Here is a 24,306-nt window from a genome sequence, read left to right as displayed (position 1 = left end):
TTTCTATTTCTACCCTACTCCTTGGTCTTTGGACTGATTCTTACTACAGTGCTTATTCATTTTTCTTTGGATTTTCAACAACATATATCAAAATCTTGAAATATTAGAATGGCATTTAGATCATTACTATTGCACTAAGAAAAAAAAAAAGATTAATAAAATCAGATACAGTTAATGAAATTCAGAAACTTAGTGTTCCACAGAATATTGTCAGCCTGCTGTGCCTGGCAATGCTGAGCTCACTTTATATTCTGAGAAGCAATGACTGCCTTGTCTGGCAGCCAAACAAGTACAGAATAAGCATATTACCATTTATTTTGCAATTAGATACTGGGGGACATCACTAAAGACACTTCACTGTGTAAACTGCTCTGCTATCAAGCCATGTTCTGTGGCCTTTTGGAGCTTGGGTAACCCCAGGGGGACACAAAAAGAGGATCAGGTTTTGCAGCTATCACTTCCTTTTCTTGATTAGTTAGAATTTTAAGTATATAAATATTTCTTCTTTTACTAGGAGTTGTGCTATAGAAAACAAGTTGTTTTTTTTTTTTTTTCTCAAGAGACCACTAAAGAACTGCTAGACTAAAAGTTGTGCCAGCATCTCCACTGGAAGACCCTATTATTAGAGATCTCTAAGTCAACAAGGAACAAACAAACAAATCAACAATCCTAAAATTAAACTTTACACTGAAACCTAAAGATCCATTTTTTAATTATTAAAAGAGTAGAACTAACCCTTAGCTCTTATAATGAAACAGAAAAAAAAAGTGCATTGCTTTTACATAGTTTCTGCATTTATTAATAAAGAAACAATAGAACAAATTATTCTTTTTAAAAATGAAACAGAACAGGCAGTGCATTTTCCCTTGGGAAAGATAATATGCCTCATGCATCCTCTCAGAAAAGATTTCACATGCCCTAATGTGCACCAAGAGACAGTGAAAGCTTGAAAAAATTTTGTCATGCAGCCAGCAAGATGAACTTTCCTAACAGTATTCCTAAAACAGTCAACTAATTAGGAGTGACTGATGGCTGGTGAGGAGCCTGCAAAAATCGAGATTAATACCAAGTATTTCTACAATATCCCTCAAAGAACTGATCACTCCAGCCCACCTTAGTCATGTCCCAAATGCTGTGACCATTGCTTTGTTAGGAGCTTTTCAAAAGATTTCATTATTCTCATATCACATGCACTGATCTCTCAAATCAGATGATAACAGTCCTGGCAGGACAGGCTAAGAATCTCTGCATGACTTCTGACTGTTTTGTAGTTTTTTCTTTACCTCTCATGTATCAGCAATGTATTTTATCTTGTTGAGATAATGTTCCACTGCCAGCTTTACCACCCTGAATTAACTAATATTAACAGTGTAGAGTACAATGAAAGGACTGTCAAAGTCCATCAATATTCTACCTAGACTGTAGATCACAGTTGACTAAAGACTAGTCAAATTTCAGTAGAGAACTGAAAAAAAAAAAAAATCCATTTCAAGAAAACCAATGCAGAAGTACACTGTTCTTAAAATGACATGCTAACACTGACAGAGGAAACAGAATTCTGAAAATACCATAGTTCACCTGATTTTTTTACTAACTGGGAAATAAATGTGATAAAATGCCTTAGCAGACCTTATTGCTTTAGCAAACACAGCAATATCCAGAGAGCAACATTTCTGGAAAAGGCGTGTGAAAAGTAGAAAGTAGTGAATTGCATTGTACACTGGATTTCCTATTTGGTACAGAAATAGACAGCACTACAAACACGCTGCTCTCATCAGGCAACTTTTGGGGTTCATTCCAATGGAGCTGTTGCCAGTAACTCTGCAAGACTGAAACCATTTAGCAGTGACTTTGATTATGTTGAAGTTATTGCACTAATAACTCAGCCCCAGCGTGGTTTGGGATAACAGGTTTTACTTTAGAAGCTCAGCTGACTCGAGACAGGCACCTGCTCTACTGTCACAGCTCAAGTGACAAGCAGGAGCCCAGAGGAACACCAGGACATTGCAAGAGCTTCTTTAACCACCTGGCCATCACACATTCAAAATATTAATGTTTGCTGAAATGTAGCTGACATCAGCTGTTCTTCAGACTTAACAATTTAATATGATCCAAACACATCGCTGTTATCAAAGTTTTCATAGCACCTCACCCGTTTTTTAACAAATCTAATAATGACCATATCAAAATGCAGAGACGTTGCTTATTTCAAACATTGCCTCCGTTGAGAAAAACAGAACTGCAGGCCCTGATTCGTGATGCTGAGGAGAAAGGCAGCTCTAACAGCCACATGTGATGAAGGTGGAAGAGAGGCTGAAGAAAATCACCACATTCAGAAATTACAAGCAGAAAGATGCAAAAGAGTTGAAGGACTGGGTTGGTGGGGTTTTTTTGAGTTGCAAATTTGAAAAACTGCTGAAGCAGAAAGAGAATAAAGAAAAAAATGAAGTAATATGCTCATAATTTATGCTCCAATTCACCAGTGAGTAATATAAATACAAGCATTATTCATAATTTTTACAGGGAATCCTAATAAGACAAAAGTTTCTTTCTCCTCTACTACTCCATCTTCCATGTTGCTTCGAATGCAACATACTTATTGCCACAACTTGAGATAAAGTGTAATCTGGATGCAGACACAATCTTTATCTTCTTTTCTCTGAAGTATAATAATAGTTAGGTCAAAGAAATGCTACTTTAGAAGGGTTTTTTTAAATGCCTCTCTCTATTCATGCATACATATATGTTTATATACAGACACAGACATTATTTGTGTATGTGTATATATTTTATATATATATGTAATATTTAGTAGAAAGCTCCCAAACACCAATACAGTTTCCCAGATCTGGAATTTGATCTAACTAGTAACAACCTGTCAGCTTTAAATATTGGACTATTTGTCTCCCTGTGTCCAGTGCCTAAGATCCTGTTAATTACCTAAACTCCCTTTCTGTAGGTCCTGTTAATTACCCGTCTCCTGTCTCAGAGGACCTTGTTAATAACTTGTACAATCTCTCTAAAAAGGTCCTAATAACACATTAAAATTAAAGATGCTTTTCTTTTAGCACTTGTCAAGTGGTGTAAATTGAGAAATTTTCACATCAGTTTATTAGCCTGTAGTGTAGTGTCATGTATTTACCTAAACAAAAACAATTTCAGAAAAACGATGCACAAGCTTTGGTAATGGCACAAAACAATCTTTGTTTTCCAGAAGCACCCTCAGCTTCTTTAACTGTGTTCAACACAAAAGCCACGTGGCTTCTGACTGCAAATTAACCTCCTGAGAGCCACGACTATAGCAATAATTGTAAGAAGGAGTGCAATTTAAGGGAACAGTTAGGTAAAAGTTTCAAAACAGTGCATTACGAAGTACAAACCCAAAAGTATTATTGGTAAATGCTGGCTGAGAGCACTAGGCATTGTTTCTATAAAAATTCTTCATTGGCTGTATGATGCAAAACCTCTGAAACGAACGGATTTTGCAATATTTGCAAAATCAGCATTTTTTGTTTCACTGTGAGACTCCTGCATTTTTAAATTGTCACAGAGTGAGTTCATAAGTGTCTCTATTATGCTTGTAACAGACAATGGAACCCCCAGTCTTAACACTAATGTAACACTGCAATATCATATCTACACAAACATTTTTAAAATACTCATTTATCCACTCAGCGTATGCACGAGATAAAGTATCATCCCTATTTTACAGATTTAGCCAAAGCCAGCAAACAAGCCTTTGCCAGATCAGAGTTTAATAGAAATTTGGTGTCCACATTTTGTGATTTCCTGCTAATAAAAATATTATTTGCAAACCAAACTGGTTTTGTTTTGCTTCTCCAAAATACTTCTAAAAATTTATTGAAACAACAATAATAAATATTAGCAATAAAAATAAATAATAATTTCCCCATAATCCTGGCATACTTGCTTTTGGGAACAAAAAATCCTACAAGTGTTGCTGAAGCACTTTTGTAACTTTTGGATCAGCAGGTGAGCAGCACGTGGAAGATGTACTTATTTTCATTCATTTAATAATAAGAGTAATCAGTGATAGAGCATGCAGACAAGCAGCTGTCAATGACTCAAGCACTCAAGGATGGGCTATTCATCAGCTCATCCAGCTGATGTTGTGAGCTGTTGTTCTCCACATTGTTACTGCTCAGTCAACATTACCAACCACAATTAATTAGGATGGACTTAAGCCTGACCCAAAGTTCACTAAAGTCACTGAAAAGCCTCCCACTAAGGTTACAGATGTGGCTTCATCAGCACTGACAAGTGACATTCACACTACAAACATGAAGGAGCTGGGTTTGGTTGGTTTTTTTTGAGGGTTGGGAAAGAGGGTTGCTCTGGTCTGGGCTGGGTTTTCTCCCTTCCACTTTGTTGTGTGTCTGGCCTGGTCCCACAGACTGGATGTTCTATGGGTACAGCGTGCTCCTGGAATACATCCTCCAGCAGAACTTCATCAGACAGGAATCCAGCTCAGGACGTTCCATCACCCAAACCAAGGCTCAGCTACGTGGGGTAAAGTGGGAGACCCACCTGCAAAGCAAACGCCTGATCCACAACAGAACACTGAATTTGGACATACCTTAATAAAAAGTATACTGCCTGGTTTACTTGCAGAAATGGGATTCATCCAAAAGAGCTTAACAGCACGTTGAGTAAATAAGAAACAACCCAAAGACTAAATTCCCTGTATAGGCTTCCTGCATACTGAATTTGTTACCCAGCCTCATTTATTTGGTGCCCACATATTCATACAAATTCTTTCTTCAGCATTACTGGTTAAAAAAATGAAAAATGGATTCTATTCGAGAAATCCTCCCCAGATAAAAGGTAAACTTAAACTGTAAACTTATTAAATATGCACATTTTGTATTAGTTTCTACTTCAAAAGAAAATAATTGTACAAGATACATTTGAAAGTAAACTAAGTCTAAAAGGTTCACACAGAACATCATAATGGAACATATAAAAATCAAGAGCTTCTAACTTAACTTACTGCATGCTAGATATTATGCCATAATAGCTGTCTCACAAAAAAGGTCAAAATGTTTATTATTTTTGGCTTTTTGAAAAGAAAATAATATCTATCTGTCTTATCAAAAGTTTATGTTTACATAACAGTCAAGAACTAGTAAAAGGGACTCTCGTACAAAGACAGAAACAAATTACTAGAGTCCTTCTGAATGGGCACTGTGATGAGCTTTTTAATTACAAAACAAAGAAAAAAAGTCCATCATGATTACCATTAAGATTTATATTTATCAAGATCTGCTGCATTCAAGAACTTCAAAAGATTTCACTACTTATATCTAGCATCTGCCTGAATACAGTGATTCATTTTAAAAAAATTAAATGCTATGTAATTTTAATTGTTATTTGAATAATTTCTCTTGAAATCAGCTTATGTAAATGGAAGTTTAACTTCTGACAAACCAAGCTACAACCTAACCTTACACTAACCATTTTTTAAAGAAACTACTCTTGTGTCATGAATTAAGGAATTATTACACAGGAAAAGGTGAATTTTTAGAACTGTGTTTTCCATTTAAAACAGTGATTGATTATACAGCCTTTAGATTCCAGTTTGAAGCACTGTAATTTCAAATGCATTTTCTACTAAATTGAAGTCATTACACAGAAATGAATCATTACCTTGAAAAAGCAAGGACTGCTAATTTCTGGAATTTATATTAAAAAAAAAGGAATGAAATTTAATTAACTTCTTAAACATTTATCTATCGTGAACAGTATGTGGGTGGCAGTATATATAAATATATATATTCTTATACATGTATAAAGAGAGACAGCCTATCTTTCTCATTAGCAAACAAAACCCAGGAAGGAAACTAACAGTGGGCTACACTTTTTCTTAAGGAAAACAAGTAAAGCATTGATAGACAAACAAAGATTAAAATGGATTATTTAAATCAAAGTTCCTTATCAGCCCTGTAACTTAATTCATTCTGCTCAAGACATAAACTGCTGCCTCGTGCAACAATTTCAATACATAGACTCAGCAAAGCTGCAGTGAGCCAAATGAATTCAGGTGAGATAAGAGTTCACGTGGGTGCTCCCATTTAGAAACAGAATGTTCTTTAATTCTTATACTCTAACATATACTACCTCAATGCTTTCTTTTTAAATCCCAAACAGTGACATCCACAGGATTTCTTTTCACTACTCCCATTTGGACCATTCTTAGTTATTCAGTTTCCTCTTCCCCTTACACTTGAAACCTTTCCTTCTCAAAACCTGACTTAGGGCAATGTAATAAATTAGCAAGCAACGTCCAGTTAAAGCAGAGGACTTCCGGGAGAGCCCATTCTGAAACACAAACAAGGTCTTCCACAAACACAAGCACCCATGAACCTTCACAGCACATGTTAATAATAAAAAAGTCCCTTCAAAACCAAGTAGGAAACGATCAAATGATATAAAAAGTTTGTAGCATACTTCGAAACAGACAAGCACTGATATAAACACGTATAAAGTACAAAGACTGTGTTCCTCAACACTTCACATTTTCATTTATATAACATGTTCAAGATACCAGAATGAAATACAGCAAAAAACCTACCTTGAAGATGGCAACATGCTCGTAGGCTTGAAGTTTGCCATAAACGGATTAGTCGAATCATAATCAAAACTCTCCTGATGAGCTTCCCCAAACGCACCCGGTGATTTCAAGTCAGTAGAACTCTCTGATCCCCCATTGCTAATTTTATCTGACCTCTTGCTATCTTTTTTTCCAGTCACTCTTTCAAAAAGACTAACTTTCTCTTTTTTCTCTTTTTTAATTTCTTTTCTGATCTCAACAGGTTTGGAAAACAGACTAATGTTTTGATCCCACGTTGCTGGGCTTTCTTCAAATGGATTCTTCTGTCTTGGCAGTGTAGCAAATTTTTGGGGTAACGAAGCACTCACATTAAATGGGTCATTTTGTGCTTCAAGTGCAGTTTCATCAACTGTGCTGTCAAGTTGGCTCATTTTAGAAGTATCAACACTTAATGTCCTTCTGTGTGGAGATTTTAGACTCCCTGCAAACAATCTGTCATTAGTATATTATCAATGAGACACTATATCACAGCTCATGACATGCAGAAAACCCTTTCTCGCTTAGATCTAGAAGCTTTGCAATTGAGCCTCAGTTCAGAACACTGGTGAGCAAATAAGCTATTTAAAAAAAAATAACAGCTGTGGCCTCAATTTCATGTTTCAGAAATGTTTATGGATAGGCACCACAGGAAATTTTTTGTTTCCTGCATGAAAACAAAGTTCTACAGAGAAGACAGCTATGACTGGTGTGCCATTACAGAAAGAGACAATAGCATGTTGCTGCATAATAACTTTGACCAATGCAAAGTATTTTCAGCTCTTTGTATAAATCAGGTTTAAAATTTGCTGATAGTTTTTGACTTTTTAATTAGACTTATTTCTCACAAGATGCTATTTTGCCTAGAGTCCCCTCTGGAATGCAATATACTCTCAGATGAGGACATAATAAGAGCAAATGCTAAATTATCATAAATCATGAGCAATGTAAGTTATTTCTTATGCTCAGAAACAGCAATTCTGAGTTACCAGCAATTAAAGAAAGCGTAAAAAATACGCCAGCAATATCTCTTAACATTCTGGCCTTGTAAGTGCTTCATAAACGAAAGTAACAGATTCTGAAGGCTCTAAAAGCAGTGAGCTGCAACTGTAATGGTCTGAGTTTTACTTACCCCCTTCATCAACCGAACCAAAGGACTCCAGCTGACGCCTGAAGAGATGGGAGTAGCCAACAGTGCTGCATTTCATTTTCTCTGAGGAGACGTGTGGTCCCGTTAGATCTGACATAGAGTGAGCTGAGGACAGCCGCTGAGGTCCCAAGAGGAAAGGTTTTTTTGGTTTTGATTTCATTTGCACTTCACCACTAGACACCTCTAGATTTGCATGAGGTATGTGAGTGCTTGGGATGATTGCAGAGGATGTGTCCGAAAATGTCCCATCATTTTTCCGACCCTTCATTTTGTCTTTTAGTTTAGCAAACGGGGATTTGGTTTTGTCCTTCATTGACAAATCAAACATACTTGCTGTCATGTTATTCCTCATAAACTGAATATTGACGTTTATTTCTCCTCTGTCTTTAGTTCTCTTCCCTTGTCTGGATTCTAGGGGAAACCATCTTAAAGGAGAAAGAGAGTAAATTAAGTTGTGTTTTCTGAAGGCTGTAATTACACTCTGGTTAGTTGGTTCATGCATCTGGTTAGAACAATTTAAAGTATGAAAACCCAAATCCTATCTCAAAGATTCAACCATTCCTGTACTGAGAAGCTTCTTTGTTTGTATTTGTTTTCAAAGAAAAAACTTAATAACTAAGCAAGAGGAAGGTCTTTACAGTGTTCACCCGTTTCAAAATATAAATCAACTCTGGAAGCTGACCAAAGATCATCAAAGTTTAGGGCTTCCATCTGTTTATGAAGGAGATCTTGTACTTAATTATAAATACAGATACATTTTCTTTTCTTTTTTTTTTCCTTTTACAAGTGTCCTTTTTAGTAGTGGTGTATATTAATGTATTCTGTGTGGCAACTACTTGACCTAGCAACCTTTTCTCCGTGGATTTTGCTCAGGTTTACACACTAGCAAACATGTTCTCCTCTTTCCTTCCTTCTGAGCACTGGTTAAGATTTATGACAACTGCAGAAACTCTGCCTAAGAAACATCTGAGAGCCTTAAACAGTCAGCTACCATTTCAATTCTGCAACTGCCTCCCCTCTGGATGCTGACAGGAACTCCACAAGCACAACTGTGAGCACATAGGTATATCCAACAGCATCCTCTCTTTTGCAGGTCAGCAGCAGGATTAACTTCAGAAATATTTCCTTTGGAACCATGACATAAATCCCCACTCCTTGAAAAGAGATCAAAGGTGTGATCATCTGTTTCAAAAAGCCAAGTGTGCTTCTTTGCCAGGTCCAGCAAAAGCTTTATCATTATCCAAGTGTCTTATTCATTCCCTATTGTGCTCCATTGTCCCATGGAAGCATCTGCAGAATTATGGCCCAATCTTCCCTCCACAGCTTCACTTACGTGAATGACCAACACACAATCCGTTCTCCACAACCATCACCAAGAGCCTTTCCCTATTTCAAAAGGTCACAAGGGCATATATCAGATCCACCAGCTCCAAAGAAGTGCTCTAAACCCATTTTCAGGAGAAATCCATGCACATAGACTCACACAACAGTGCCTTACCACCAGTAACTTTTGTATTGGAAAGACTAAGAAATTAAATTCCTATTAACACAGATACAAGATGGACTATACAATTACACATAAATTATTCAATCCTGACAAATATAGGAAAAAAAGGTCAGGAAAGGAGAATAACAGCCCTCAATTTATTTTCAGATTTTATAAATGTATTTTAAAGGTGACAGCTGTAATAAAATTTTCAGGCAGAGATTATATGTTCTGAGTTGAGAAAATACTTCCAAAAGTGACACACCAAAGACATAATAAAAGGATAAAGAATATTGTGCCTTTTGTTGTTGTTGCTTTGTGATGTTTGCAAGATTTTATATTTCATACTTGAGCAAAATGATTTTAAAATATCAGACCTCCTCTGTTCTCATCATGAACAACATGAATCCAGACCAGCAGACCCAGAAGCTCAAGCCAGTAGAAGGATAATTAAATCTTTTGGAAAAAAGCTTTTCTTCTGTTGTGAGGTAACTTCATTTATATACTTTAAATGAAATGCAAAACCTGGAATATGTGTCTGAAGAAGATGGATCGTTTTTCCTTTTAGTTAATAATGCTTCACTTCTTTGGTAACTGATTCCAGAAACACTTTAAGTCATTTATAGAGTTGTTACAGAAAACAAAAACAGAACCGAAAGTCAATTGCCTTTGTGCTACATAATATTGCAAAAACTGGAAGACAAGATAGCTTACTTTCATTAAAACTCTTCTTTAAAAGAAAATATGTTCACATATTCCCTCAAAAAAATATAAACAGCACACAGTCATAATGAGCAAGCCTTTTTCAGACAGCCCCTGTGCAGATAAAAAACCCCAAATAAAAACCATCCTGGACCTGAGAAAGTGCTCCCATGGCTCCTCAGCCACACTAAACATACACACCAGCACAAATAAGGCTTTATGAGCATTTTAAGAAACACAGGAGGCAGAAAGGACTTCACTTTCTGATGTTCAAATTTAATGGCTCAGCCTACACTGTAACACTTTTCCCCCTCTCCTCACAGGGCGCAAACATTAATACTCTGATAAAGCTGGTGAATTTTTCTACGTTTCTTCTTCAGAATGATCAAAACCTTAAATTGATTCATGACATTTTTTTAGAACAAGAAGAAGAGATAAACTCTTAAGCTTTTGCTGTAGGGAAGAACATATTTTATTTTATTTTAAAAATTCACTTAACTCAATTATTGGCATTCTTATCCTCAATCAACAACGCCGTGTCATTGCCAGCACTCACCTGCTGAGGGCAAATGCCATGTACTCTTTTGACATTTACCTCTTTTTAAAGAGAAGCCCACAACTAATACCTTGCCTTCACAGCTTTACATTTCTTTTCAAAGTATATCTTTGAGAACTTGACATTAAAAATAAGCTCAGCTGGGAAAACAAAAACTCTCCTATCCCTGGGAAGACAACAGAAGGTCCTGCTGGAACCAGGTTCAACACTGCTACTGATTCCAACAGAACTGAATTATAAACTCTTTTACTCCAGCAAAATACCTCTGGTCTTCAGTGGAATTTCTATTTGAATTGCTGGATCAAATCTTTGTATGAAAGACAGATATTTAATTTTCATAGGCATTTCAAGGAGGTTTCTTTGTTACCTTGGAGAGTTTATCTTGTTTTACTCATAATGAAGCTTCCATATGCTGCAGCTCATAACAAGACAATATGAGAAGCAGACTCAAATCATGACTTTCTTCAAAATTCAAAGGCAACTAACTACTTTTTTAAACAGATGAGAACAAATGCAGGCAATGCATTTATGTGGAGCTGCACGTGAATGAGCAACTAAGTCTGTAAATGTTTCTTATTAGGATCTGTTTTGACAACACATGGGCGTGAGCAGCAAATAGAAAAAACAGCTCTATACAGGAGAGAAAAAAGAATCGGGAAATGAAGTCCACTGTTTTCAGATAACAACATTTGGGTCCTAAAACACCAAATTCCACTATACTGCTGCCAATTTAAAAAATTGAAAGGTATAAAAGCCAATAAAACTTGCTATTTTGGTTTTGTTTACAGTACTTTTAGCCACGATAAATGCTCCATTTGTCAGGCTGCCATGAGCTTATTCTATAGAAAGCCTGTACAAAGTAGGAAAATAGCCAATAACATACATGAACAAAATAGGGTGGCTTTTATGAGAGCAGATGCCCTTTTACTTAATAACCAAATATTACATCCAGTCTTGCAGACAGTCTTTATTTAAACAGACCTTGTACAAAGTCTGGCAAATTTTCCCAACTTCAAAGGAAGCCCTATTGCCTTTGGAATCACATTCATTCTTCTTGCTCTCACCTTCAAATGTTCTGTAGGGCAATGTCCTCTGCACACCCTCTAATTTTGACTTTTTCCCTATGGCTTCCATCGGACCAACCCTTGCTACTTTCTCTCATCTGTTTTTCAGTGTCCTAATGGGCTTTGCCTGTCTTGCACAGGTTTCTGTTAATTTCTACTTTTAACTATTCTATAAATTGCTGCTCTGCATGTACGTGCAAAGAGAAGCTCAATGTGCAAAGCTAAATAGGAAAAATCCTGCTGACCAGGCAGCCCTGAAAAGCTAAACCCCTACGTGAAGCAGCAGGGCTACTTTCTACCCATGACAAAATTAGTTGATTTTGGCCACACCTATATTAGGGGTGGAAAAAGCAAACTGTCTTAACTTGTGCAGTCTTACCAGTAATAAACCCTTCTCCTCGGGGAAGACAGACAGAAAGGGTGAAGGGGAAAACTGAAATAAGCTACTATAAATGAGCAAGTTACAAAACCCTGGCCTATTTCATTTTAATAGCTAGTGATCTATAGATCTTTCAGCTGGGTTTTTCCTCCCCTTTTCTGATTCTATTTGTCCTCTAAATCTGCCAAAGAATCTAACTCTTCCCAGTCTTACCCCTCTCTATCCTTTGAAGAAGCATCACTCAGCCTGTTCTGCTCATCATGTAATAGTGAGCAGGATGGGCTGACAGCATGGGTAAAAAAAACCCCACATAATTTCAATTACATTTTAATTATATGCTTTGACAGCCTCCAAAACCACTGGGTAACTTATCTACCAATTTCAAAAGGAATTAAGTGTTCCAGCCAGCACATTCATCCTGTGCATGATAGATGATCTCCCGACTCTGTCATCTGGACAGTGCCAAGGACGGAAAGTATTGAAGGAATTTTCCCATTTTCTGCTTCTCAAATCCACCACTCTGCCTTTACTCTACCAGTATGATCTGGATTTGCTTTGCTAAAAATCCCAAAGAATTTTGCAAAATCTTTATTTCAATTCACGAATTACTGAAGAAATTTTGCAAAAAGGCACATAATCACCACAGCATCTGCAAAGGCTTCTGATATTGATTTTACAGGCAAAAATCAGCATCATGATCTGCTACACATTAATGAGAATTTTCTATGCAGGCAGCTACTTCTAAACTTGCCCCTATAAAAGACCATCAGAATGTCAATGCTAGAACATACCCATCAGCTGTCACAAAAACAAAGTTGATGACTCCTGTCTAGCTAGATACATTGGAGAAACTTGCTTCACAAAAGCTCACCAACATGAATGTCCGCAGCTAATTGATAAAAAACAACATCCAAAGCCCAGAACCATCTGACATTTTCATTTAGCAGCGTATGCACTTTGAAAAATGCAGAAATATGTTTTCTGATAAATCATTCCAATACCATACTGAGAGGCCACCCCAAAAGTCAGCAAGCAGGAAAATCAAGGCAAGGGGCTGAGCATAGACTACATCTTGTATGAAGGGAAATTAAGAAGAAAACAAATTATTTATTAAAGTAAGTGATGACACTCACAAAGATGAATACTCTTACTTTCTGGAAGCCAACTGAAATGAGATATTCAAAGCAGTTTAAAATAAATGCTACAGAGTGACATTGTAACACCACAAAACATATGGGAACTGACAGCTATCACAACACCCTCACTATGGGGTTTGCTAACATCGACTGGAGTCAAAGTCATTAAAGTGCTCTTAGTTTACATATTATTTTGGCTAAAGACTATGTGTGAATACTTCTATGTCAGAAACAAACTAACTGAAGGTATGAGAATTAATGCCAGTTATCTGAGTTGCGTGTGGGTGAGAGCATGTGCACGTGCACACAGAAAATGAAGAAGCATTTCAATCCAGATGACACTTTTGACTCAGAGTTATGACTTGTAGAGAGGATGTGCATGGATTTGTTGTCAAAATGTAAATGCTGGGAACATTACTAAATAATTTAAAAATATCACTCTAAGTCCACAAAGCTACAGCTGGGCAAAAACTTTGTTTTCCCCCATAACCATCTTTCTCTTTTCTTCCTCACTACTAATATTCCTTATTTTCTATTTTTTTTTTACATTTAATGAGTGGTACCATAAGACAACCCACATGGAATCTTCAGGCTGCTCTTTATTTCTGTGCCTTTAACAAATTTCTCAATTACTACTCTTCCCATTTTTGACTTGAGTGGAACAAGGTCTTTCTCTTCCTTTAACCACAATAAAGACATTTTCTGTTACACCCTGCCATTTCCACTATTATTGAAGCTCATCCCATTAAAATGCATTTATCTTGTTTAAACTAAATTTAAGACTACAAACTAGCAAACAGTAGTGTTTTATGTTTTGTAGAAATATAATTCAAATGGTCCCCACTCATTAACAAGCCCATATATTATCTATTTACTAGCTGTTTGATTGCTCATAATTCCAGATGTATTTGAAGCCTCCCTCTTGCTTTTGCTGGTACAGATGAGAGAGGACAGAGCAGAGGCAGTTGAAGAGAGAGTTTCTATCCAAGAGAGAGGCTGCCAAGAAAGAATGCACATTAATTTGGAAAAAGTCACACCATTTGCATATCTTCCAGGAAGCTCAGCAGCACTAAAGTCAGTGCCCACAACACAGGGGTACTGATCATGGTCAACCATGAGTTCTTTTTGTTTGCCTGCTGAGAAGCTGGTTTTGACTCTTTTTTTTATGATCAATATAAGCTGAGAAGTATCTTTAGAAAAGGCCAAGATCCTGCACTGTATTATGCTCAAGCAAGCATTTTTTTTAACAAGTGCTGCAATCTGTGTGCGTGTGAAGGGGAGTGTTGTTGAGGTATTATAGACCCCAGGGAGAAAAGCAACTAAATCACAAATAAAAGATGTCTCCTCCACCATTTCCATAAGAAATAATAACTCTACATCACCTGCCTCCTCAAATTTATAGCATTCCAAACAAGTGTTACATCTTAAATCAACTGAACATACAATGAAATGAGCCATCCAGGAAAGCTCATAAAGGAATGGGCAATAAACAGAGTGGAATTAGAGAGTAACAAGGATGAAGCAAAGGCTGAGGAAATAAGGAACACTGGGAAAGTTAACAGCAATTTGTTCTTCTAGTGCTGTGCTCATTTAGCCCACAGGAGGAAAAACATCTAAGTTCAGTCATTGTAAAAAACAACTGGAAAATGCTTCAGTAAATTAAGACATGTCAGCAAATGACTATTTTTTTATTCCATGGTAACCCAAGAATTTGTTTTGATGCTATGCAATCAGATTATCAGCAGCATTAAGGCAACTGTGAATTATAACTGAACCGAAATTATTACAAAAAAGCATATATGCTTTAAAGCAATACGTTAATTGATCATAATTTACATTTGGAAGAGTAGTAGAGGTATTTTTATTTTCAAGACCAGACGGGAAAAAAATGTCATGTGTTTCTTAGGATGAATTTAAAAAACCACGTGATGTTATTGCAAAAAATAAAAGCCATGGCAGAAATGTAACATTTGAAAACTTATGCTAAATACACTTCCATTAAAGCAGTTTTTTCAAAGCTTTTTGAACTGTCAAAAAAAACCTCAGTAAAATTTTTCAGCATCTGGAGCCTAGTTTTCAGCTCTGGAAAAAAGAGCAGAAGTAAAAAGTCCCTGTCCATTTCCAACTACAGCAGATATGTCAGAGACACAAATTTACAAACTTTCAGAGTACAACGGGCATTTCTGCACTAAGACGGAAAGAAAATGAACTGGGATCCTGCAGATGCTTGGATGAAGTCTCTGGAAGAGATCTAGTGAGGGACCATCTGAGCCACAGCTGGATCTAACTGTTCCAGAAATTTCTACTTTTAAGAATTTGAAAAATGGTCAGTTTCAGAAAGGAAAAAGACATCGTATGATGCTGTGTACAAAATTTTCCTTGTTAAGTTATAGTAAATAGACTACATTGTTTCATTAAGACTTTGAGCCAGAGCAAGTTTCTTAGGACACAAGACAAATCCTATAATGAGGCCTCTGCCTGAAAACATTACTGCAGGGAGTATTTGTCTTAAGATGTGACAAGTAACACAAAAGCTCCACAGGAAAAAAATATATATTTTTTCCCTAACATAATGTTCCTGAGTCAACAATGATTTTTAAATTTATTTCTTCCAAATTATAAAATATTAAATTAAAAAAATATGTTAAAAGCCAAATACCCAATGGTCTTCCTAGGAATTCAGAATCAGCTGGTAGCCTTCACTTCTCATACCTCCTTACTAAAAAAGCACTAGGGAATTGCTGACAGGGTTCAGCATTGTGCAGAATATTAAATATCTTTTTTGCAATACCCTGGTGACTCTTGAGTCTGTCTCTTACAGCACCATATGTACAGCTGTGTTGGAAAGAGGAAGCTATTAAATATATTAAAAAGTAGAAATATTACCAATAGACACTTCATCAAATAACTGGATCTCATTCATCCCCAAACAAAGCAAGAAATGTTAAGGTTACATCAACATAAGAAAAGAACTCTGGATTTAATAACAGCACAAGCCTGTTGAACATATTTGAAAGTAAAAACATTGTTTAATAAAACAGATTAGTGTTTCTGAAACAATGAATATAGCTTTCAACCATCAGAATGCTTTGGTAACAAAGACATTGGACTTGGTTTTGAAAGGTGCTGGGTGTCTCAGTTCCCACACTGTAGTCACAGTTAGAAGGCCTTCAGGTCCAAATATATTACCCTTATTTTACTGCCAACAGAGAACTAGGAATATTTTCTATCAAAAAGGATTTAATAAAGAGGGAGGGAAAAAAAGAGCATTTTGTTTGAGATTGAATCCGTAAATCTATTCTTGAAAGTTTGCCCTCGTCCCACACACATGGACAAATCTTGCATCCACATCTCCAACAAATGCTTAAAGAAGATGGCCACGACACGCCCGCGTGGCACAGGGGCACACAAAGCACACGACCACGAAAACTCAAAAACATCAAAACTTACGAACTCAGTGTTACTTTTTTTTCCGAGAGTGAGTTTCAGAAAGGACATTTTTGAGGTTTCTAAGCACCTAAAGACACCAAGGGGAAAACTGGACTTTCAGTGGCTCCTTCCTCATAAGAATTTAAATCAGCATTAAGCGAGAACGCGCTGCCAAAAATCCCACTTGCCGCCCAGCCGCACTTTTACACTTACATAAGACTTTTACAAGTACGGCTGTTCGGCCCTAGAAGCCTAACACCCATCAACTTTTAATAAGATTTGCAATCTTAAATGCTCAAGTAACTTCTGAAGAAAGGACTTGGGCTGTTTGTAAAACTCTCCCCATAGGCCCCCATCTTGTGCAGCAGAGCTCGCAGGCAGCGCGCGGCGCTCCCGGGGAGCCGCGGTGATTTCAGCGCTGCGCTGGGTGGAACTGCTGCACGGCTACATAGCAGGAGTTCCTCTCTCACACTTCAGAGGAAGAAATGAGAAAATAAAGAACACCTATGGAGCCCTGCTAAGCATAACTTCCTATAAAAAAAATACTGCAGATCTGAATGTTTGTTTAGCTATCACAAGGACTGTGTTACTTACCCCACTTAAAAATTTCTGGAATAATTTTGCAAGACTCCAGTACTACTTTTGCTAAAACTGGTGCAGGAGTCTATGTTTCTTCTTCTAGGGAAAAGAAGTTTTGTTACTCACAGTAATAACAAAATAATGTACATATTTTACTCCAGTTTCTGAACATGTATTTCTACCTAGATTCACAGCTTTTACTCTTAGTAGCATTCCTCCCTCATTCATTCACCTTGTTTTTCACCTTGTTGCTAGGTGTTGCAACTAAGGCAGTTGACTACTGACTTGCAAGATAACTACAACTCATGATTCAAGAATTTTTAAGATACATGTCTAAAGAGCAGTGAAACTTCTTGAATCAAGTGTTAACAGAAATTGAGACCCTAAGGCTACAGACATTACCATGTATTGCATCAAGATAACTGGTTTATCTCTACAAAAGGTAAGCAATTAAAAAGTGTTATACTCCAGACAGTGAACCCACTAGAGATTCTGCACAGATTTCTTTCCTAGCATATGGTTTGTGAAAATAGTGTTTAGCAAAAAATTCAGTTTACAAAAACAACCAACCACCAGGGCAAAGAGATCCTTTGATTTGTCTTTGGTGCTCTTCAACCTCAGCCTTGCATTTAAGTAGGACCAGGTTTTGAGGTGGTTTCAGCAGAAGCAGTTGTATGACCAAGAAGCCCTGCCTGCTGTTAACCATATGGATTTCCACCTCCAGCTGCCAATGCTGCTGGAGGTTCAACTCCAGGACAGTCAGAGACTGTGCAAGACAAGCAATGCCAGTCTTTCAGTGGCTTGGACACAAACTCCAGCACCTCACCACAGACCCACCATCACTATGGATACCAGACTTTAATTTTAACAGCTGAGATTTGAGCATAGGAGCCTTTGTACTCTACTGAAGAGACACTAGAGGAGGAAAGGCAACTGGAGCAGGAACTTTTTAACTGCGGCAGAAAAATCTGTCAGCATTCACACATCACTGCCAACACAGAGCTCACTTGGAGGTCTCCATGCTGTTCTGATTCAGTTTCTGTGGGACAAGCACATCTAAACCAAACTCAAAATATAGAGTCACAGGCATGCCTGCAGTACTCTCATACCTACAGTCTGAGTTACACATACACATGGAGGATAAATTACGCTGGTACCAAACACCTTTGTGCAACCATGTCCTGTCTAGGAATTACAACAACTTTAGCTGAAAAACTCAGAGAATTAGGTAAGTACAGTTCAACTTAATAAATTACTATGATGCCCTTTTCTTTTTTTTTTCATTCCTTTTTTTTTTTCATTGTGGTGCCTGAACTTCCTGGCAAACACAATTTTATGTTTGACAAAGGCTTGTGTAGGTAGTGATGGAAGCTACCACAAGAGCTGAAATTTCCCTTCAGTCTTCTCAGCTGAGGCCTGATGCACAGTGCAGCCTGTGGGATCATGGCCTAAGATTAATCAGGACAGCAAAGCACTGTGCTGTTGTGGTAAGCCTTCATTAAGACACAGCTCATTGACCACTAAAACATAAATATAAAATATTTAAACACACGTGGTTGAAGCAACCGAAGGTAAACAATTTTAAAGAGAACCACGCCAGGTTTCAGGGCTTCTGAGTCTCATGCATGGTTCAAACTGAGGTAGGAGATGAATGAGGGTATGGCCCTGTGCAGAACAAAGAAAAATGCTTAGAAAAACAGACTGAGTTCATATTACACACAAGAATTTGTCAGAAAAGTTAATGTTATTGACAGTCCTTCCCTGTGCACAGTAAGCACTTTGATTACAGTAAACTTCTCTGGAAGAGGTCAGACCACAAAGACATAACCGTACAGGTTAAGAGATTTTGCACAGAATCAATGACAGAAACATACTCATTTCATTTCAAAGTACATACGTTCATTGTAAGGCTGCTATTTCCCACCCTCCCCAAGTGCAACTGTCCAAGGAATACAAATTATAATGAAAAAATCCAACCATCACTTACTCTGTTTTCCGTCTTTGCTTGTCTTCGAATATATCGTTCAGACTTATGGCCACCTGTCCCAAAAACCTGTCCAGCCCCACCAGAGACCTGTGCATGACAATCAGGTACAGGATGTATTTTTCTGGATTCTCCTGCATGAGTAGTCCAGGTAGCTCGAAGGAGGCCTCTTCTTTCCAGATGGGATCCAGAGTCTTCTCAGCCACCGACGTGGAGTACTTCTCCTTGCCCAGCTGGATGATGGTGTAGGCATCGTTGCTGCCATTTTTACCTTTTGGCTTCAGACCTTTGGCTTGAAGGACCGTAACTTGCACGTGAGTTGGGAACCACTTCTGGGCTTGTTCTGCCAACATCATCTCTGGAGATCGCAGCAGCAGCAGCAATAACAAACGCAAGGTCTGTCAGTCCTCGAGCGACTGAGTAAGGGCACTTACGGCGGAGACACCTGTCAGGGGCTCGGCCGGTCCTTCCTCTAGCGCTGCCGGCCGCGGGTGGCCCTCACCAGCCCGCGGGTCCCCCCCTTCCCCGGCAGCCCCACCTGCGGCTCCATGCCCGGGGGCTGCAGGTCCCGCCGCCCTCCCGCGCCCGGCCCGGCCCGGCCCTGCCCGCCGCCGCCGCTGCCGCCGGCCCGGCCCCGCGCCGCCCCCAGGGCATCCCCCGGGCAGGGCCGCTCCGCCGCGGGGCCCCGCAGGCCGGCGGCGGCCCTGCCCTGCTCGTCGCGGCTCGGTGCCCGCGGGGGGCTCGGTGCCGGGCTGCCCTCCCTGCCTCCGGCAGTCCGCCCGTCCCCGCCGCGGCCGCCTCAGCCTCTCGCCGCGCTGCCCCCCCGCCGCCGCCCGGCCTGACGGGCCGGCTCCGTCGCTTCCGCCTTCCCCATGCTGCGGAGAGGGCAGAGGGCAGGGTTCGCCGCCTCCCTCTCTTCCCCTCGCCGCCGTTCCCCGGCCGCCCGGGCGGCGCTGCCCGGCGCACCGAGCACCCGGCGCTGCCCGCGGACAGGGCCGGACAGGCCGCGGCTCCCCCGGGCGTGACGGAGCGCTGGGCTCCCGGGGCCGCCTCCCGGCTGAGATCCCCGTCCCGTTAATTAATTCATCGCTATTTTTGTTTCTAGAGCGGGCAGAGAGCTCTGCAGCAGCTGTGGAGAGGAGGGAACCTGGCTACAGGCGTCAATTGTTGCTGTTATTATTCAGTATTAAGGGCTTGGGGTGGCCGTGGAGCCAGCCGGGAGTGGTGCAGTTCTGGAGCCCATCCTGCTGCCAACCGCTTCGGGAGCTTCTTTATTTTTCAGACCCATCCACCCGCCCTGGCAAATCTGTTGGATTTAAACGAGAGAGTAAAAATTATAAAATATAAAAAAAATTAATAAAAATATTATACAACATGTTTTGAGGACACATTATTTTGCTTATGGTGCACCTGGAGACTGCGCGTCTGTGCATCTGTAAGTGCAGTCACAGGTATTAGAGCAGTTTCTGCAAAAACTAACAAAAAACAACAACAAAAAATTAGGGTTGCAAGGCTGTGTATCCCATCCCTGCAAACCATAAAAAATAAGGAAACCAGCAGCCAGGTCAGATAGTGAGCAGAATACCTTGGGAGACCTTCTCATACTGCTGAGACCTACAGGAAATTAAAACCTTAAAACTGAAGGCCTTTAGGGACAATAAAATATGATGCTGCCCACAATACCTAATGCCAAGCAAGTTATCATCCAGGGTCTGAAAAGTTGGGTCACCAGTCGATGCAGTGTCATTAGCCTGAGTCCCAGCTGATGCCACCTCTGTACACAGTTTTAATAAATACTTAATTGATGAAAACTGATGCTCAGTTTTCAGCTGGCAATGATAGCTGTCTGCATGCTGTGATAGTTAATACAGAGCCGGCACTTCTTTGCTCTTCCACATTGTATATAGTTTTTCTTCATAGGGAAATAGATAGTCCAGCTGGAAATGGTAACTTCAATACATAGCCTCGGATCATATTTAGGCAAAAATCTGTAAGCAGATTATCCAGGATGGTAGTTTCTGAAAGTGTTACAAATGCTATGGTTGTCTGCCTTGGTTTGTGATGCTGAGATAATAACAGTCAATTATTGGCTGCAGGTCAACTCTTTGGGATAAACCACCATCCCCCTCACCTGAAAACCCCTTCCCCTACTCTGCAGCTGTCATTCTTCCACATCCTCGGGTATCTATCCCAAAAGTTTCACAGTGAAGTTCCCAGGAGGAGCTGCTGTTCTTGAGGAAAGAATCACAGTATTTTGGGCTGGAAGAGCCAGAAGGGATTGTGATGCTACTGTTCTGTGGGAGACTTAGGCCGTGGAGGAAAGCCACAGGGTTCTTCTTGGAAATCAGAGACACTTATGTACAAGAGAATATTTCTGAAATTAATTTTACCACATACAAATTCTGTTTTAGTAGAATAATCTCCAGCTCACTAAATAGAAATCAAGCATGATGAACTCATCCAATCGAAACAAGAAATTAATTTTAGGTAGGCAGAATGTATTTATTTAATAGAAATTTAAGTCAAACATCATGTCTTCCATGCTGCTTCTTAGGAAAGCTTTTATGAGTTTTTACAGTAGGCAGGTTTTGTGCTTTTTCCTTGCCTTTTATTGGTATTCTCTAATTCTTATTATTGTCGCTTTCTAAGCAGAAGCTGACTGGAATACATGTGCACACAGCTGAACAGGGGAAGGTGGAAGAACTTTTGTACTGCTGCAGGCCATATATCAATGCAATAACCTATCTGCCTTTCCTGCTTTCAAAAATAAACAGATTATTAGTCCTCTACTCCTTATGTGCAATCTGGCATGTGAGGAGTGTGGAACCTTTCCCCTTTCTCATGTTTCTCCTCTCTGTTCAGGTGGTGGAGCAGGCACTGGGGAGATGCCCCCTCAACTCCTCCCCCTGTGATTGAAGAGAATTCTGCTCAAAGGTGCACCAGCTATATTTTATTCCCTCTTACACCCCTCTAGGGTCAAGCTGAAATCTGGCCTTTTGATTTTGTCCTCTTTAGAATAGGGTAATTGTCATCTTCTGGAATGTAACGTGGGATATAAATGACAAAGTATCTCAGAGAAATAATGATATCTCCAGCAACACAGTGTCCCCTGGCACTGTGTTAGAGTATTAATCCAGAAATGACTCAGATTTTCATTCAAAGACACCACAACTGCTCAGTGCCTGTATGCACTGTAGGTTTTGCTCATCACTGTCCATGATTTAGTGAATATTACATTAGAAAATCCATTTTATTTCCTATGCACCATTTTGGTTACAGGATTGTAACATTCCTGCAGTGCACTATAGATATCCATTGTTGTTCTGTAATAATAATCTCTTGAATTCTCTGTTACTGCTGTATCATGTTTTCTGTCCAAGTCCACTCACTCTGAGGATGTCTCATGATGAATTTTCTAGTCCTTAGTTTCTTTTAGAGGATTTTGAGCTCAAAACATTATATGTGGAGCTTGCAGTCAAATGTAGCTCCTTTGTGTGCTACACTGTGGTAAAAAGGATTTTCCCTGGGGATGGCAAGTAGCTCCTGTAGTGTTCTGCTCCGTGCCCCTTTTCCCTGTTCTGCCGCTCCATCTGTAGCATTGGAGAAAGCTGAGAAAAGCAAGCCCAGAATTCTTGCTGATGAAGAAAAAGCCATTAAATCTGGAATATGTGGCCTCAGAAAATCGTTTCTGCAATTTTTTGCAATGGCTGTCCTGTGTTCCTTGTGGCTACTCCAACACCCCATCTCCTTGTAGATCGTGATGAAAGAGAGTTTAAAAAACAGTTGTTAATCACAGAACAACAGTGGATATCTATGGTATATTTAATAAAGAACCCGAAAGATCATGTGTGCCATCTATCTCTATTAAACATTCTTCCAGTCAGTTCTGACCCAGTAGATCGATATTGTTTTGTTTTTCTTTAAAGAGGAAATTCCAAGAACTATGGTGGATTTTTTTTCCAGTTTCAGTAATTTGTAATTCCCTTTCAGTTTTCCCTCCTGAACCTACAGTACTTCTGATTAAACATGAGCCTTGATATTCTGGCTGCCCTTTCAAAAGAAAATGCAAGAAAATCTTTTTGCCTGTACCACTGTGACAGTTCCACATTCTGCTTCTCATTTCCAGTTGTGTACGTGCTAAAGAGGATCAAAGCAGTTGTGTTTACACTGGTAAATTGTAGCAGGTAATTTGGTGATTTAATTTCTCCCTGATTTCTGTTTATAAAGTAGGAAACATTTTGTCACTTTTATATGAAAATTCTATCTCCTCGTCAAAATTATTTGCTGAATAATTCTTAGTTGGCAGATTGTGGGGGATGTGTTAGCTTTGAGCATTACACTGCTGTGAGGAATAGGTTGGTTTTGTCTCCGCATGTGACAAGCTTCTGCTTTCTGCCATGCTGAACAACTTTCAGGAGCTGTTGCAGCTATCCAGACTGTTTTCTGGAAAGACCGTGCAATTTTTGAGACTGAGCATTGTTGCCTGTTAGCTTTGTCTTAGCTGTCATTATTTTTTCAATTAGTGACTTCTTCAGGAATTCACTAGAATTAATTAACTGCAGAAATCAAATAGCTGGCTCAAACTACTGTGAATTGGAAGGTTTTTCTCAAGCTACTAGTTTTGTCTGCTCTCTTGGTTTGAGAAAAATTCATTATGCTGGAAGTATTTTGATGTAATTATTAAAGCTAGAAGAATATTAATGAAATTTCTGTTCTGACCCCACATTTTGCAACCCAAAATATTCAATGTTTGCTGAGGCTGGATCAGTGAGGCCACTGTCCTGCTCTGCATGCCTTCTTTCACCTTTCACTTTCATTCTTGTGGAACATCAGCTCAGAAGGAGGAGACCTTTGGCCTCAACACCAGGGCTGAATTTTCTCTGGTAGGTTTTGAAAGCCCTGCAGACACCTCAATGGTCCTGAGCTCTCAGGTACTGCCACTGCCATTCCTTCTGTGCTCTTCTCTCTAGCCAACTGTGGGTTTATCTGCTTGGGATGCAGTTTGTGTCTGCCCTGCCTCACTCTTCACCTGTCTTTCTTGCATTTCTGCAAGGAACGGTATCACACAAGAAACAGCAAAGGAAATGTGTTTCTGGGAAGGGGAGTGTGGGCTTGAAATCAGGCAAATGCCATAGAATTATCCATTGTTCTGATAGAAATCCAGGACTTTCAACCGGAAATCTGGAGTCACGGATATGGAAGTCCTGTGTGCAATACCAGACTTCAAATAAATG

General features: G+C 39.2%; 1 protein-coding gene across 1 annotated transcript in view; it reads right to left on the bottom strand.

Annotated features, from left to right (window-relative positions):
* RAB11FIP2 (RAB11 family interacting protein 2) overlaps positions 1-19,428 on the bottom strand; it is a 28,074-nt gene extending 8,646 nt beyond the window's left edge. The window contains exons 1-3 of the mRNA XM_062496352.1: positions 19,076-19,428; positions 7,740-8,182; positions 6,593-7,052 (exon numbers count right to left, since the gene is read on the bottom strand). Of these exons, the coding sequence (XP_062352336.1) occupies positions 6,593-7,052; positions 7,740-8,182; positions 19,076-19,428 (1,256 nt within the window). The remainder of the gene's footprint in view (positions 1-6,592; positions 7,053-7,739; positions 8,183-19,075) is intronic.
* Positions 19,429-24,306: the final 4,878 nt, after the last annotated feature.

This window comes from Cinclus cinclus, chromosome 7, assembly GCF_963662255.1.
Source record: "Cinclus cinclus chromosome 7, bCinCin1.1, whole genome shotgun sequence".
Lineage (NCBI taxonomy): Eukaryota > Metazoa > Chordata > Aves > Passeriformes > Cinclidae > Cinclus > Cinclus cinclus.
This window is presented reverse-complemented; position numbering and strand designations above follow the sequence as displayed.